The sequence below is a fragment of the Labeo rohita genome, chromosome 25 (assembly GCF_022985175.1).
Source record: "Labeo rohita strain BAU-BD-2019 chromosome 25, IGBB_LRoh.1.0, whole genome shotgun sequence".
Classification (NCBI taxonomy): Eukaryota; Metazoa; Chordata; class Actinopteri; order Cypriniformes; family Cyprinidae; genus Labeo; species Labeo rohita.
Window position 1 is genome coordinate 11509398 of NC_066893.1, and position 16055 is coordinate 11525452.

The 16055-nt window shown below is 33.7% G+C and overlaps 3 protein-coding genes across 4 annotated transcripts in view; all 3 read right to left on the reverse strand.

Moving 5' to 3' along the window:
- The window catches only part of arid3b (AT rich interactive domain 3B (BRIGHT-like)), a 41285-nt gene extending 37466 nt beyond the window's left edge, over nucleotides 1-3819 (reverse strand). Inside the window, exons 1-2 of the mRNA XM_051098908.1 lie at nucleotides 3527-3819; nucleotides 1455-2132 (exon numbers count right to left, since the gene is read on the reverse strand). Coding sequence (XP_050954865.1) covers nucleotides 1455-2132; nucleotides 3527-3562 — 714 coding nt within the window. The 5' untranslated portion in view covers nucleotides 3563-3819. The remainder of the gene's footprint in view (nucleotides 1-1454; nucleotides 2133-3526) is intronic.
- Nucleotides 3820-6438: 2619 nt separating this feature from the next.
- On the reverse strand, nucleotides 6439-9367 carry LOC127157152 (cytochrome c oxidase subunit 5A, mitochondrial). Its single transcript, XM_051100413.1, has 5 exons — nucleotides 9200-9367; nucleotides 7655-7771; nucleotides 6962-7083; nucleotides 6694-6822; nucleotides 6439-6598 (listed from the first exon to the last, which is right to left on the reverse strand). Exons 1-4 carry the CDS (start codon nucleotides 9270-9272, stop codon nucleotides 6709-6711), a joined length of 426 nt encoding a protein of 141 aa, XP_050956370.1. The 5' UTR covers nucleotides 9273-9367; the 3' UTR covers nucleotides 6439-6598; nucleotides 6694-6708.
- A 2424-nt stretch (nucleotides 9368-11791) lies between these two features.
- rpp25a (ribonuclease P and MRP subunit p25, a) lies at nucleotides 11792-14972 on the reverse strand. Of its 2 annotated transcripts, XM_051100070.1 has the most exons (3): nucleotides 14848-14972; nucleotides 12901-12935; nucleotides 11792-12800 (listed from the first exon to the last, which is right to left on the reverse strand). In XM_051100070.1, exon 3 carries the CDS (start codon nucleotides 12617-12619, stop codon nucleotides 11909-11911), a length of 711 nt encoding a protein of 236 aa, XP_050956027.1. In that variant the 5' UTR covers nucleotides 12620-12800; nucleotides 12901-12935; nucleotides 14848-14972; the 3' UTR covers nucleotides 11792-11908. The 2 variants fall into 2 exon arrangements, with proteins under 2 accessions (XP_050956027.1, XP_050956026.1); XM_051100069.1 differs by having other exon boundaries at nucleotides 11792-12935.
- Nucleotides 14973-16055: the final 1083 nt, after the last annotated feature.

Sequence of the window (16055 nt, forward strand, 5' to 3'; positions counted from 1 at the left end):
AGCGCGCAAATATCAAGCCATAGGAGTGAGCGTATGAAATTAGAGCAATCCATTTTTCCCTGATTGATCGATCACTCAAGCACAGCTGAGCAAACAAAGAGCTCAGACCTGAGGCCACTAAAATGGATGACAGCACTATGGGGAAATGCCTCACTACATATTAAACCCACAGAGACGGTCTTCTGAAAGACGAATTCATCGTGATTGACACAAGCGTTTTAAAGAACGAAATTACGTTTATGAAAATTACGTCACCCAAACGCGAGAACAAAGAGGTCGTCTCATGTAGTTCCAATCCTGAATAGATTTCTTTCCACTGTGGAACATAAAATGATATTTTGACAAATGTCCAATGTCCAACTTTGGACCCCATTGACTTCCATTATATGGACACAAAACATGGAGACAATTCTTGAAATGTCTTTTTATGCGTTCATACAGGTTTGGAACAACCTGAGGATTCTTTAAACAAGCTTATGTAAGAGTTTTGACTACCTAAACTGTGGGAAATCTCCACGTGTGAACTGTCAGGGCGGCTCTCCAGCAGCACGCGCCTGTAACATTCTGCCTCTTGTATTGCAACTTGACAGCGTGCCTCTCTGGTCACAGGCCAAGACATTACAGCACACTGCCAAGAGCTTGTTCTCAAGAAACGTCAGGGGTAGGGGGAATGACAGAGGAAAGTGAGACGGCAGGAAGAAAAGAGAGAATGAAAGCGCACTCCTGTTGGGCCGCCTGCCAGAACGCCACACTTCAGGGATATTCAGGGACAAAAGCCTTATGTCAGGACAGAATTCCCTAAAGACTCGGGATGAACAAACGGAGAAATTAACTGACAGAGTCGTAAGAGCGCGTCTGAGGGTACAGCTTGGCTCACAGCAGGAGACTATTGACGACAAGGGAAGAGGAGGACAATAGCTTTGGAAAGAAGTAGAAAATGTCAAAACACTTCTTTATCTTGAAGCAAATTTACATTTCTATTTTCTTCTATTTGATCTGGACATTTCTTGACATATTTTGTGAAAATCTCCCAATTAAAATTACACTCGACAAGGTTGTACAAAGCGACTCTATAAAGCTCATTCACTAAACCCATCCTTCCTATTAAACAGGTAGACATCCAACCCAATTCTTTTGTACACTTTTGAGAGAGTGCGTATTCCTGTTGCGCTCGACAAAACTGGATTAGATATCCTATTCAGAGCCGATAGCATTTCAGTAAGCCGAGATGAGTCTGTTTTAGTGGTTTCACAGTTTATGAACATGTAAAGACTCTACAATTCATCTCATGATCTGGCACTCCTCAGATCATGCAGAGATGAATGAAAATATGCTGTATTGCTGCTTTTGTAGGTCATTGGTGATAAAGCGAGAGTCGGCACAATACCTACGAATGCCTGTCATGCTGAAACCCCTTGAGATTAATGACAACTGATTGAAAAATAGACACAAACCTGTTTGAATGAGTCATCGAGGCTCCAATCGGCCAGTCCGTTTGGCGTGTTGAACGATTGTTGGTCGGAAAGGGAGTCTTCGGGCTCGTCCTTCACCTTAGTGGTTGGCGACAGGGGACGTTTTTTAGCAGCAGACGGCGACGCCGCGTAGACGGGGAACGGATACGGAGGAACTCCGACAGACGCTTGCTGGAGCGCAAGGCTTTGCTTTCTGAGGAACTCCAAGCCTTCGCTTTCCTCTTCTTCGCTACCGTCGTCCCCATCCATCATCTCATCGTCGTCGTCTTCGTCCCCCTCTGAGCCTCTTCCTCTGTCCATCTCATCAGCGGGATCTTCCTCGTGTACTTGGTCGGGGCCAGCATTCATGGGTCCTCTGACAGCTTGAGGCCCCTGGCCGCCCTTCAGCGCTCTGTCTCTGGAGTTTTTGCTGTAGAAATCAGGGGTTAACGGGGTGCCCTGAGCTCTGGCGGAGGCCATGATGGCTTGCTGTGCAGCCAGCTGCTGGGCGTACAGAATATGGGCTTCCCTGAGGTGTCTCTCCTTGCGCTCCATCTCCAGTTTAGCTTGTTGTTGTCTCTGGAGCTGCTCCATAACCGCCTCCAGTTTGACTCCAGCCACACTTCCGAAAGCCGCCTGGGAAAATGCACTGGCCAGACCGCTGTCCTGAGACAAGCTCGGCTGATTTGTGGATAGAGGGAAATAAGCTTTTTAAACTAATTCCATTTTTTTTACTCAAAAAACATATTTGAAGATAAAGAAAGTGCAACATACTATTTAAAAGGCTAGTTCACCCCTAAAAATTCAAGTTGCTCCAAACCTGTACAAACTGTTCTTCTTCTGAACATACAGATATTTTAAAGAATGTGAGTAACCAAACAGTTTTCATATTCTGTACTGTTTAGTGACTCACATTCTTCAAAATATCATCTTTTGTGTTTGGCGGAAGAAATTAAATCTAGGTTTGGAACAATTTTTGACAGAATTTTTATCATCAGGTGAAAATATATCTAAATAAACAGCTTAAAAACACGTCAAAAGTTACGTTTTTACAACGTTCACACAACACAGCTAACGTTAATGTGTAAACAAAGCAATTACACTGTTTTATCAACTTGAATTCGTTTTATTTTAACGAATATCATTTACCTAAAGGTATTAAAGTTCAGATTAACGACGCATTATTAAATAATGGAACGACGTCAATGAGGAATTCAAATGATCTTAATTCGAATTAGATACAAATATGCGTAAACAAATAAGCACAGAGGATTTGAGGGAAGGATTCAAATTTGTTTAATTTAAATGAAAAACAAATACGTGTACGCAAATCGTCACAACGGACACGGGCGGATGAAATCCGAACTCATTTCACAAGAATTTTAATTCGTATTAACTGTATTTATACGCCCCAGAAAGATTAACGTCGCATTCCGCGGCTCGCTTATTGCCCAGTAGGCCAACCTACCTTTGACCCCCCCAATAGTCTGGATAGTAGAACGACCGGATGTCCGGCCAAAACGGCGTGTCGCTTTACATTCTGTTAAATAATTAATATTTAGCCAAATATAGTCGATTTACGATGTTACTCTGTAACTAATTAAAGCACAGTTTGATAGTGAGCGCAATAACAAGAAGATATCCAGAGCACAGTCGAATCATGGCTGCCCAAAAAGTATGGCGCTCTTCCAAAAACAATTAAGCTATTAAAAGAGAGAACGAGCACACGACGCAACAAAGTATCGCGTTCTGACGGAAACAAACGGAGATGTTTTGGAATTTTCGAATCCGGCAGGACGCGAATTGGAACTTTAGCAACAAATAAACAAGACGAGTTGCATTATCAAAAAGAATCTTGAAATCATGACGTGTACAATGTGGATTTTCGCTAGATATAATAGCTTGATCACTCACACGAAGGTTATTAGAATTAACACGTCTGACTGAGTTTATATATTTAAAAAAAATCTTAAATGTGCAAACAATATTTTATACACTCGAGGTGTGCTGATTAAATATTACAGTAGCTTATCAATACATTCAACAGGGCTCTGTGCCAACAGGACGGAACTCACCACTTGCGCTTTGCTGCTACTGGAATTGTCCACCATCACTCTTTCCTAGATAAACCACCGTGCGTGTTTTGCTCAGCGCACCGAGTACGTGTGCATCCACCCGAACGTGTAATATCCCCTGTGATAGTACGGTAATAAACCTCTCGGTGTTTGCAGAGGAAAAAAACACTCGACACTGGGGCCAGCCAAAGGGGAAACGCCTGACCTCACCTCCCGAACTGCGCGCTTAGGGACTCCCACAGTCCCCTCGACTTTTCCTCCTCTAGCCGGAGCCAAACCCCCCGCACATTAACGCACATTTAAATCCCGCCCCACTGGCTCGTGCAACAAGTTACTACGTTCTTACGTTTCCCCTTTGCAAGCAGCTAAGTAAAATATTTATAGCACTAAAACCGATAGGAGTTAACATACACTTATGTGGGTAGTTCGTGGATCTAATATTAGAGTGTCATTTTTAATTTTAGGCTCGAAATTTTATCCCCAAATTAGCCATATATACATATATATATATTTATAGAAGAATGGGAATGAATAAATATTAATCTTACCATGGGGAAGTAAATAAATAAATCTTTTTATTCAATAAGCATGCACACAACTTTACATGTTTTGATTGTGATTTGAATTTTTTGATCTGATTTAGGTTAAACACATTCCTGCTACGCCCTCCACTGGTTCTAAAGTGCTATAACATGTACTATAGAAGTCAAGCACAAAAACAAGAACAGTTTACTATCCACATTGCTTTTAAAGTAACAGCTTACGCGGTAATTTTTACTTTGAATGTGCGGAACTTCCGGTGTCGGGTCGCTTCCAGTTATTTTAGTTGTGCAAAAACAGTCCGTTATGCTGCCTCATCATAGTTATTTATTACCATAGGAGCCTAATCATAAACACACGTTTGTAGGATAAATGGATTTTGTAATTATTACATTTACCTAACCACCTTGTTTTTCCAAAAGAATGGGCGTAGTCATTTGTAAATGTTATGGGTCAGGGTTCTGCATGCCGCTATTTTTAGCTGTACAAAACAGCTCGTGTTGCTGCTTGATATTGCAAATTGGTGCAAATTTTAAAGTATTATCTTAACTATGAACAAAATGGTTTGTTGTGCAAACCATTGACTGCACGTTGTTATTTGGCTTACTTTCTCATTGAAGAAAAAGGTGGATGGCAGGTAATGAAACGAAAGTCTCATACATTCACAGGTAAAAATTTTTTGCTTTTTTATTCAGTTACGACTAAACAATTCAGTAGGTTCTCAATACATTTAACAGAAATAGTTTAGCACAAAAACCGATAGGAGTTAACATACACTTAAGGGGCTATTTCATGGATCTAATATTAGCCTGCGATTTTTTTTTACATTTAGGCTCGAAATTTTGTCCCCAAATTAGCCACATATAAATATATGTCTGTTTAAGAATGAAAATGAACAATTATTAATCGTACGATGAGGAAAAACACGTTTTTACATAAAACATTTTTTATTTATTTAGCATACACAACTAAAGTTGCTTTAAATGTTTTGATTGTGGAATTTACTTTTAAATATGATTTAGGTTGAACGCATTCCTGCTACGCCCTCCACTGGTTCAAAAGCGGTATAACATCTACTATATAAGTGAATCAGAAAATAAAAAAGGATTTACTATTCACATTGTTTTGAATGTAACAGCTTGCGCGGCCATTTTTACCTTGAATGTGCGAGACTTCCGGTGTCGGGTTGCTTCGTTATTTTAGCTGTGCAAAAACAGCCCGTCATACTGCTTAATTTCAAAATATTTATTTATTACCATAGTAGCCTAATAATCAACACACTGTTTTATTGTTTACTGCATTTGCCTATCCATCATTTGTAAATTTTGTGGCTCAGGCTTCAGGTCTCATTAGCATCCAGCTGTTGTTAGCTGTATAACATGTATGATATTGCAGATTGGTGTCTAACCATATGAATGTATTATCTTAATTATGAATAAACTGGTTTGTAGTTTAAACCGTTTTACCGTTTACTGCACGTTGTTGCTTACTTCTGCGTTGAAGAAAAAGGTGGATAGCACGGAATGAAACGGAAGTCTCGCACATTCACAGGTAAAATAATTAGCTTTTTTATTCAATTCCGAATAAAACAATTAAGTAGGTTCTTAATACATTTAACAGAAATTGTATTTCATGTTAAATTTTAGGTGGATAGTGTTCATTCCTGAAACAAAACAAAACAAACAAAAATGTGTATTTACTCCACATATGTTTATAGAAAAACGTAACAATAATTAATCATACCATAGGGAAAAACAGGTTTTTACCCAAAAATCTTTTTATTCATTAAGCATACACAACTTTAAATATTTTAATTGTGATTTGACCTCTTTTTTAAAAATTTTTTAAATTAATTAATTTTTTTTACTGTAAGAACAGGCGTGGGGCCATTTGTACATTTTATGGGTCTGGCTTCCGGTCTCCGCGTCCAGATATTTTTAGCTGTACAAAATAGCTGGTTTTGCGGCGTGATATTACAAATTGTTATCTTACTGTGTTATTTTAATGTATTGCCTTAATTATATACACTGGTTTGTAGTGCAAACATTTTTACTGTTTACTGCACGTCCTTATTCTTCTCGTTATGCGGATAATGAACCGAAAGTCTCATCCACAGGCTTACTTCTGCGTTGAAGAAAAAGTTGGATAAAGGTGAAACGGAAGTCTAGCGCATTCACAGGTAAAACAGCTTGTTTTTTTTTTATGAATTCTGAATAAAACAATTCAGTAGATTCTCAATACATTTAACAGAAACAGTTTTCCGTGTTGAAAGATTAGGTGGATAAAATTTTCAATTGCTTGATTATAACCCTTATTAAAAACAGAAGCTAATACCAGCATGAGGCATCAGATAAAAACACTACAAGATTGAATAAAGATATATCTCCCTTTATTAGGTCCATCAATATTTTACAAGCAAAAGAACATAATAAAGGCCAATTAAATATAACACAAACACCATGACACGAGGCAAAGACTTCAAGTACAGTGGTCTACTCAGTCCAGACAAGAGCAGCAGTCTCCTGGAAGAATCTGTAGGTAAAAAGAAAAGATGCACATGTTAAATCAAGTAAGAAAACATCTTGCACTTTTTCTTCTTTTTTTAAAAATTGCATGCTGAAACTCACCACATTCGCAGACATCTATGCTTTGTCAATGCCAAGCTCCTCAGGTGTAGGGATACCAAGCTCACTGAGCGTAGGCCGCAGTTCTTGGAGAACATAGGGGTAGATCTCTTTGTGTGGGCCAGCTTTGTCCTGTGTAAATAAATAAATGAGTATGAGCAAAATCGAATTAAATTTTAAAACATTTTTAAGTAAAAAACTCATTTATTTTCCAGAAAAAAGCTTTAAGACATTAATTAAATAATGTCACTGTCTAGAAGGTTTTATTAACCTTGACTGCCTCAAGGATGCGGATGGCACTGGCCAAATCGTTTAGCCTCCGACAGGCTCTCAGGGCTGCGTCCAGGATCTTTGGCTCAGGTACCAAGTCGTAACCGATCAAAGTGTTCATTCCTGAAGCAAAACAAAAGAGCACATGTATTTACTCCACAGCTGGTTCCAGTGTTATTCCCCTTGATGTAACTGAAAACAAACTTCCTTGTTCCAAAGATTTTATAAGTTAAAGATAAAGAAACCGTCACTAAAGTTTGAAGAAGTGATACTAACGGATCAAACTAAACCAGCTTTACAGGTTAGCAAACACCAAAAACAAATACTACTGTTACTGATAGAAAACAGTCCATCTATTCATGCATTATAGATAATATCTAAACATAAATGAAAATAAATGTAAAATAATATGCGTTAAGAAATACAATGAAACTGTGTGTATATATTTTTTTTTCCCTTGCATCAAAACTATATGTATCTTTATAATTATATGCATTTTCAAAAATGCAAACTGAACAACAAAACATTTCAAGAAATATAATGTTATAGTACAATATTAAGATTCAAGAGGATTTGAATAAAACATATGGCCACTAAAAGTAGTTTATGAGGGCAAATTCTCACTTCACAAGCTCAGCAGTCGAATGCGAAGCTGCTGATTAAATAACAAGGTCAAAGTGCCACCGTCACCCACCTTTCCTCAGCTCCCAAGCATCGATGTCTGGCTTGTTGAAGTAAGTAACCCAACGGGCATCGAACTCTTCATCTGTCTCCTGTTTGCCATGAGAATAAGAACGAGCAGCTACTGAAGCTGTGGAAGAGAAACACAAGGGACTCTTAACAAAAATGACCCCCTCTATCAGCCTTAGAAAACGACATACAGACAATAATCAAAGCGAAAACGCTTCCAGGAAGTACTGTAGGTGTAAAACGGTTGTAAGGCTCAAATCATTTCGTAACTGTATCAGCGTTGGTCAAAAACACTTAATAGCTCAATGACGTTTTGCACACAGGCCTAGTTCCAGTTGGAACTGGTCCAGTGCTCGAATGACCTATGTTTGACTGGTACATGGTCCAACGGGGTCAGTATGATACTATCATGTAAGCTATGTGCTAAGACAATACGTTTAACCGATATCCCAAAAATGAGACGTACAGTACAAAACATGCAAACTAGATGTTTGTATGCTCAATAAGTGAACTAGTCAGATGACACTGTATTTGCATATGAGGTGTGGGTTTTCAGAGGTCAGTGCACTGTCATTGCATTCTGACAGATTAGCATCAGTATTAGCTACACATATATGCGACCCTGGACCACAAAACCAGTCTTAAGTCGCTGAGGTGTATTTGTAGCAATAGCCAAAAATACATTGTATGGGTAAAAATTATTGATTTTTCTTTTACGGCAAAAATCATTACGAAATTAACTGAAGATCATGTTCCATGAAGATATTTTGTAAAATTCCTACTGTAAATATATGAAAAATTAATTTTTGATTAGTAATATACATTGTTAAGAACTTTACTTGGACAAATTTAAAGGCAATTTTCTTAATATTTTGATTTGTTTGCACCCTCAGATTTTAAAATAGGTGTATCTCAACCAAATATTGTCCTATCCTAACAAACCATACGTCAATGGAAAGCTTATTTATTCAGCTTTCAGATGGTTTACAAATCTCAATTTTGACAAACTGACACTTATGACTGGTTTTGTGATCCAAGGTCACATATGCTTTATTTCCTCTTATATATGCGCGTTCTTCATAGACGCAACGCTGCGGCGCACGTAGTCATTCATTTTAAAATAAACCTGCTACGGTAGAGTATATATATAAACCAGACAGTTTGAAAGGCTTTTAAAACAAACATATTTACACACTAGACTAACGTTAGGTGTTCCAACGTCAATCTGACAGAAAAATGTGTCAGTGTGGGACGCTTTCAGTTTGAGTGTTGCTGGGCCCAAGCCTCACTCTAGTGGGTCATTACAAGGACACTGAGATAAAACATTAACAAGTCTTCACAAATAACTGGGAAAACGCGGTTGTGATATGGAAATGCTCTTATAATAAGCATAACGTAGCGTGTGGTAACTTCTGAGAGGTATAACCGTTCTTGCAAGGCACCGGTTAGCTTGTGAGCTAAGCTAATTTCAAGGTGTTTCCGTTAAGTCTGCTTCCTATTGTCGTTTTTTATCTGCGGTTTCAGAATTAATGGCAAATGCTGTATTTACCTGTATATTGTGGCCGTGACCTTGTTAAACTCCGAGCACCGGAGACTGAGAGTCGAAGGGCGGCTCTGAACATAGTGCGGCTCACCGGGCTCAAGCGCAGCTCGGACTGAAGAACGACACACGGGCTCAAGTTGCTGAGGCTAGTTCAGATAGCCGACCTGCTAACACGAGACTGGCGTGTGACTGCGCATGCGCAGTGGTTTGGCGACACGGCCGTGTATGGACTCTGACTGACTGCGCGTGGTAATGTATAGCGAGGGGGTTTGCTAAAGAGGATTATAAAAAGCATGAAGGACAAAAGATACATTTCTGTACTGTGTACAAATCACTGTCCTGCTCTGAGATCAAAATTATTTTGATCAAAACAGCTCAGTTGTATTACATATGCAGATTGTGCAGTCGCATTGATATAATTTTGCTGAAATATTAGCGTTAGATATACATAAAAACGTATATCATACGTCTTTTATTGAAAAGTTAAAGGTAAAATATTAAAAAAAATATATAAATAAAAAAAATATGTTGCAAAACTAAAGTTTTGAGCTTCTAACCATAAATGTGAAATTCATTTAAACATTATACAGCAACAATCATTTGTTTGCAAAATAGTTGTTTTAACCAGTAGGGGGCAGTGTTGAATTTCATAAAGTAAAACCTAGAGTTATAGTTAACAAAAACTACAAAAGTAACACAAAACTCATTTAAAGAAATTATTTTAAATTATTTAAAGGTTACTAAAAAAAAAAAAAAGAAAAAAAGGAAAAGAAAACAAAAAACAAAAACATTTAATTTCAGTTAATTGCCAATGAAAGCATTTCTAATTTTTAACCTGATATACTAAAATAAAATTATTTTTGTTTTGCATTATTAACGTTTTAAAATATTAAAATAAAATCAATTTAAATTCAAATAGAACGAATTCAAAATGAAATAAAATTAATAGATTATATATAACGAATACAAATAAAATAAGTATAATAAATAATAATAATAATACTAATTAGTTTAGAAATTCCATTAAAAGAAAATTACAAAAAGACATAAAAACATTATATATAATAAATACCCTATAAATAATAAATAACAACAACAACAGGAATAATAATAATAATAATAAATGTACTTAATAAAAAACAATGGATTTAAATATTTGATCACACAACAATAAAATAAATAAATTAATTAAATAAAACATTATATAAACAATGTTGTAACACAAATAAAATGATAAAAACAACAAACAATGAAAATGATGTACATATTATTTATCATATTTGACTTTTTAAAAAATCAAAAACAAAAATGACAAAAACACAACAAAATTACTAAATTTAACCTGATGTACTAAAATAACAAAAAAAAATAATGTATAAAAAAGAAAGATGAATTTGACTATGTAAATGAATATTTTGTATAATATATTATTTATCATATTTGACTTAAAAAAAAATAAAAACAGGTGAAAATGACAAGAACAGCATCACTAATACCTTAAAAATAAAACGAAAATGGAAAAAATGGTTACTACACTAAAATTATTAATTTATGTTTTCAAATTAAAGTTAACTGATAAATAAAATAAATAGAAACTCTTTTATTTCAGTTAAATGCCAATGAAAAATTTCTCATTTATTTATATAAATTTATGTATAAAAAAATAAAAAAACATAAAAACTAATAAAAATGATAAATAACAAAATTACTAAAACTTAAAAAATAAAATTAAAATGGAAAAAATCGTTGCTCTCACCTGCAGAGGGCAGTATTACATTTCATAAAATAAAACCTATGGTATAGTTAACTAAAAATTATTTAAAAAAAGTGATTTCAAATTCAGGTTAACAGATAAATAAAATAAATAAAAACTCTTTTATTTCACTTAATTGTCAATGAAAAATTAAATTTTTATTTAATTCAACCTGATGTACAAAAATAAATAAATAAATAAAAATTAATGTATAAAAAAGAAACATATTTGACTATGAAAATGAATATTTTATATGATCATATTTAACTTAAAAATCAAAAACTAATAAAAATGACAAAATTACTAAAACTTAAAAAAAAATGGAAAAACAGATAAAATATTAATAGAAACTATAAACTATACTATGACTATACTACTGGACAATAGAAAATATGAAAAACACTGAGCAGGCAAAATGAACGTGAATGAGTCTAATATGTGTATAATATATTATTTATCATATTTGACTTAAAAAAATCAAAAACTGGTGAAAATGACAAGAACAACATAACTAATACCTTAAAAACAAAACGAAAATGGAAAAAATGGTTACTACAGTGAAATTATTAATTGATGTTTTCAAATTAAAGTTAACGGATAAATAAAATAAATAAAAACAAACAAAATTACTAAGACTTAAAAAAAAAATTAAAACTGAAAAACAGATTAAACAAAATATTAATAGAAACTATAAACTATACTATGACTATACTACTGGACAATAGAAAATATGAAAAACATTGAGCAGGCAAAATGAACGTGAATGAGTGTAATAAATAGCCAACAATATAATTTGGTTTTGTATTTATTTTATTTTATTTATTAATCATTTAATTACAGACTAATGAAGTAATACAAAAAAATCACTTGATCATGCATTTCATCACTCAGATTATACTTTCACATTTATTGCATTCTAATATGGCCAAATTATACGACAGTCAAGCAAGTTATAAATATTTCTATATGAAATCCTCCCTTTTATAGTAACATTTTTTCACTGGTTCCAGAGTGGGAATTTTATCGTGTCCCAGAGCAGCTCTTTTAAGACTGGGAAACTCATGACAGCAAGGACTCGCTGGTCTTTTTTCTGGCTTTCCAGCTCCCTGCGAATCTGGCCATTTGCTTTCCTCTGAGAGAGCATTTATTTCGGCTGGAGGCTGGTATCCCGGCTCCTGCGGGTCCAGCGGTTCTTTGGACAGTAGTATGCAAATTGAAGGAAGAGTCCTGTGTACGGTCATCTGAACCGGGCCGCTTTCCTGGCTCTCCCACACCTCAGTCACCGTCCTGTACTGGAGCTTAGACACCTGGTGTAAACCACGCACCTTCCGTTTCATTATCTCCGCACAGGTGATGGTTTTGGTCACAGCCCGTCCCGTCCCGCTGAACAGAACTTGCGATGTTGGCGGCGTGTGTTCGCCACCTTCAATTCGAGACATGGCGAAACCCAAAAGGTTCCTGATCTTGCTTCCTTCCTTCACGCGCATTTCCAGCACCTCAGATGCCAGTCCTGGGATCGGACAGGGAATTGGTTCTCCAGTGGAACAGACCTTCCTGAATCCACCTTGCTTTGGTTTGCTAGAAGATCCAGAAGGGTTTGTGGGATTGGGCTGAGAGGGTTGAACACATTTCGATTGTGTGTTATTATGAAGCTCTTGGCTTGGCCCGAACATGTTTATACGTTGTTTTATATGTTCCTGGAGCTGCTGAAGTTCAAGAAGTTGCAATACATTATGTTGTTTTCCAGAGTAAAATGCACAGATGTGAGGGAAGCTGAATGATGTTAGCTGCTAAATGTTGTGTGATTCCCAAAGCTCTGGTGTGAATGACAGAGTGTCATTTACTTCATGCTCTCTGGCCGTTGACATGAAGGAAAGAAAAAAAGCTGTTCTGTAAATCGAGCAAATTCATCAAAGCTGAAAGTGCTGAGTATCAGCAATTTCTCAGTCACTACCTTTGAAGCATATTTCAGTTTTCGTGAGAGGCGAGCTGTAACCAAACAAGGCAAAAAGACGATGAGTTCAGAGACAGAGCCGCAATTTAAAGGCAAAAAGCTTGGTTTGGTCAGAATTTAACATTATTTGAACTTTTATTTAAAGTCAGCATTTAGTTTATGGATGTAACCAAGCATAGGATAGCCATGTATTCAAAATGAAATGAAATGAAATAAAATAAAATAAAACAAAACATATATATAAAATATATGAATGCGCTACAATAAAATTAAATAAAATTAAAACATTGTATATAACAGATAAAAAATAAACAAAACCATAAAAAATAATACAAATAAAATCCAAGTGTATTTAAATATACGTACAAATAAAATAAAATACAATATAAAATTCAATTAAAACAAAAAAAAAAAAAAAAAAAAAAATCATTAGAAGAAGAATAAATAAAACCATAAATGATATAAATGATAAAACAAAATAAATAAATAAAAAATCTGAGTGTATGTAAATATACGTACAAATAAACTAAAATAAAATACAATATAAAATTATTGTTGTTGTCGTTATTATTATTAAATGTACTTAACAATAAAAATCTAATTAAAATAAAATTAATTGATTAAACATTATATAAAAATGTTATAATAATACAAATAATAATAATAATAATGTATTTAAATATATGATTACACACAAAATAAATAATAAATAAAACATTATATAAAAATGTTATAATAATAATAATAATAATAATAATAATATTATTATAAAAGCCAAATGTATTTAAATATATGTACAAATAAAATAAAATTCAATATAAATTCAATATAATTAAACAAGAGTATATATAAAATACATATAAAATAAAAAGTTATAAATAATAATAATAATAATAAATATTATTATTTTTAAATTTACTTAATAATAAAATTCATTTAAATATATGAATATATGATTACACACCAATAAAATAAATTAAATAAAACATTGTATAACAAACATTATAATAATGCAAATAAAATGTAATAATAATAATAATAATAATAATAATAAAAGGTGTACAAATGTTTTCAAATATATGCATAAATAAAATAAAATTCAATATAAAATATATTGTAGTTTAAACAATATAATAAAAAAACATTATATATATATATATATATATTACAATAAGTTATAAATAATAATAATAATAATAATTATTATTATTATATGTGCTTAATAAAATGCATTTAAATATATGATTAATCACCAATGAAATAAATTAATTAAAACATTATATAACAAACATAATAAAATAACATAAAATTGAAAAATAATAATAATAATATAAAACGTGCATAAATGTATTTAAATATATGCATAAATAAAATAAAATTCAATATAAAATATATTGTAGTTTGAACTTTATAAAAACAGTATATATACAGTATATATAAATAAAATAAGTTATAAATAATATTCATAACAATAATTAATAGTAATAATAATATAAATTATTATTATTTAATGTACTTAATAATAGAAATGCATTTAAATTATTACACCCCAATAAAATTAATTAAATAAAACATTATATAACAAACATTAGAAAAACACAATAATAATAATAATAATAATTATTATTATTATTTTTCTTATTATTATTCTTATTATTATTAACAACAACAACAACATAAAACCCAAATATATTTAAATGTACAATTACATGCAAATAAAATAAAACAATACAATAAAATTATATGTAATAAACTTTACATATAATAAATTAAATAAAAAGGATAAATAATAACATAAAACCCAAATGTATTAAAAAAAACTTAAATACACAGAATTAAAAGTAAAATAATAAAACAATACAAAAAAAAAATGCAAGACAACTTTATGTATCAAGAAGAAATTAATATCAAAACTGCTTTAGAAGAATCTTTCAGTGATGCATTTACCTTTTTGCTCCTAAGAATTCTCATAGAGTTCCGCCATAAGCTGAAGTTCTTCATCCGCTACCACGTTTCACCCTTGACGTCTGGTCATAATCGGAGACCTTTAGCTTATTTACTCTTAAGTGGTGCCTGCCACACTCCAGAATGCACTGAAAACCCAATCTGAGCGCTTGTGAGGGACACACAGAGGGAGGGGGGCGGAGAGCCCCAGAATCTCTTAAAGGAACAGCCCCTCAGTCTGCCAAGTGCTCTGCACAGAATTTCAAAATTCATCCGGGCGAATGTTTTCCCGAGTCCTCCTTTAAAATTCTCAGTCTTAATGAAGTCCCGTCAATCAGCGCGTGTCTGTGGCTGATTAACATGCGTGACTGATTAAGGCTGAGAGTTTAAAAACACATCCTCTCATGCATGACGGCACAATGCAGCCAGTAAACAATTATCTACATAAGCACAGTTGACTTATGCCAGGCATCTGCTTTTAAATATGGCTTCGGGCCAACTTATTATATTACGAAATTGTGTTTAACTATAAACCTTGCATGCTAAATTGATACCGCACATGCAAATGTAGGTCATAAAACTGCTATTTACCGAGCAGGAATTCATTGTTGTCTGAAGGTGGCTGTTTCGTCAGGTCTATTTCTGCATCTTCTCCCTCTGTGGCTGCTGAACGCTCTCGAAGTGTTAGAGCCCCGAGGCTGTGATTTCAATCAGAGAAGAAGGCCATGCGGTTCTGCTTGACAAAATACACAGTCTGTATCCTGAAGGGGAGCATCCAACATTTTAGAGACTGGGGTGACAGAAGGCAAAGCGAGCGCTCTGTTCAATGAGACGAAGAGTGGAAAGAGTAGGAAGCTTAATTATACACTCCAGAAATCTACTGGTAAATTGTTTTTATATGTAGTTTGATTAATGCATGGACATGTGATCATTTAAAATTCATCATAAGTTGCTTTTCCTGCAACCATGGTCAGTATGAACCATGTATAGACGAAGCACAAAAACAAAACAGCATCAGAAACACAAGACTAAAAAATAATGCTGCGGTTATTAACAAAATAATATTATATACAACATTTAACAATCCAGTGATACTTAACTGAAAACAAAAATAAAAATATAGCTTAAAAATATAGCGTGCTTTCTCTATAAATATAAGATGATTTATAAAAAAAAAAAAAAAAAAAAAAAAAATTTATATATATATATAT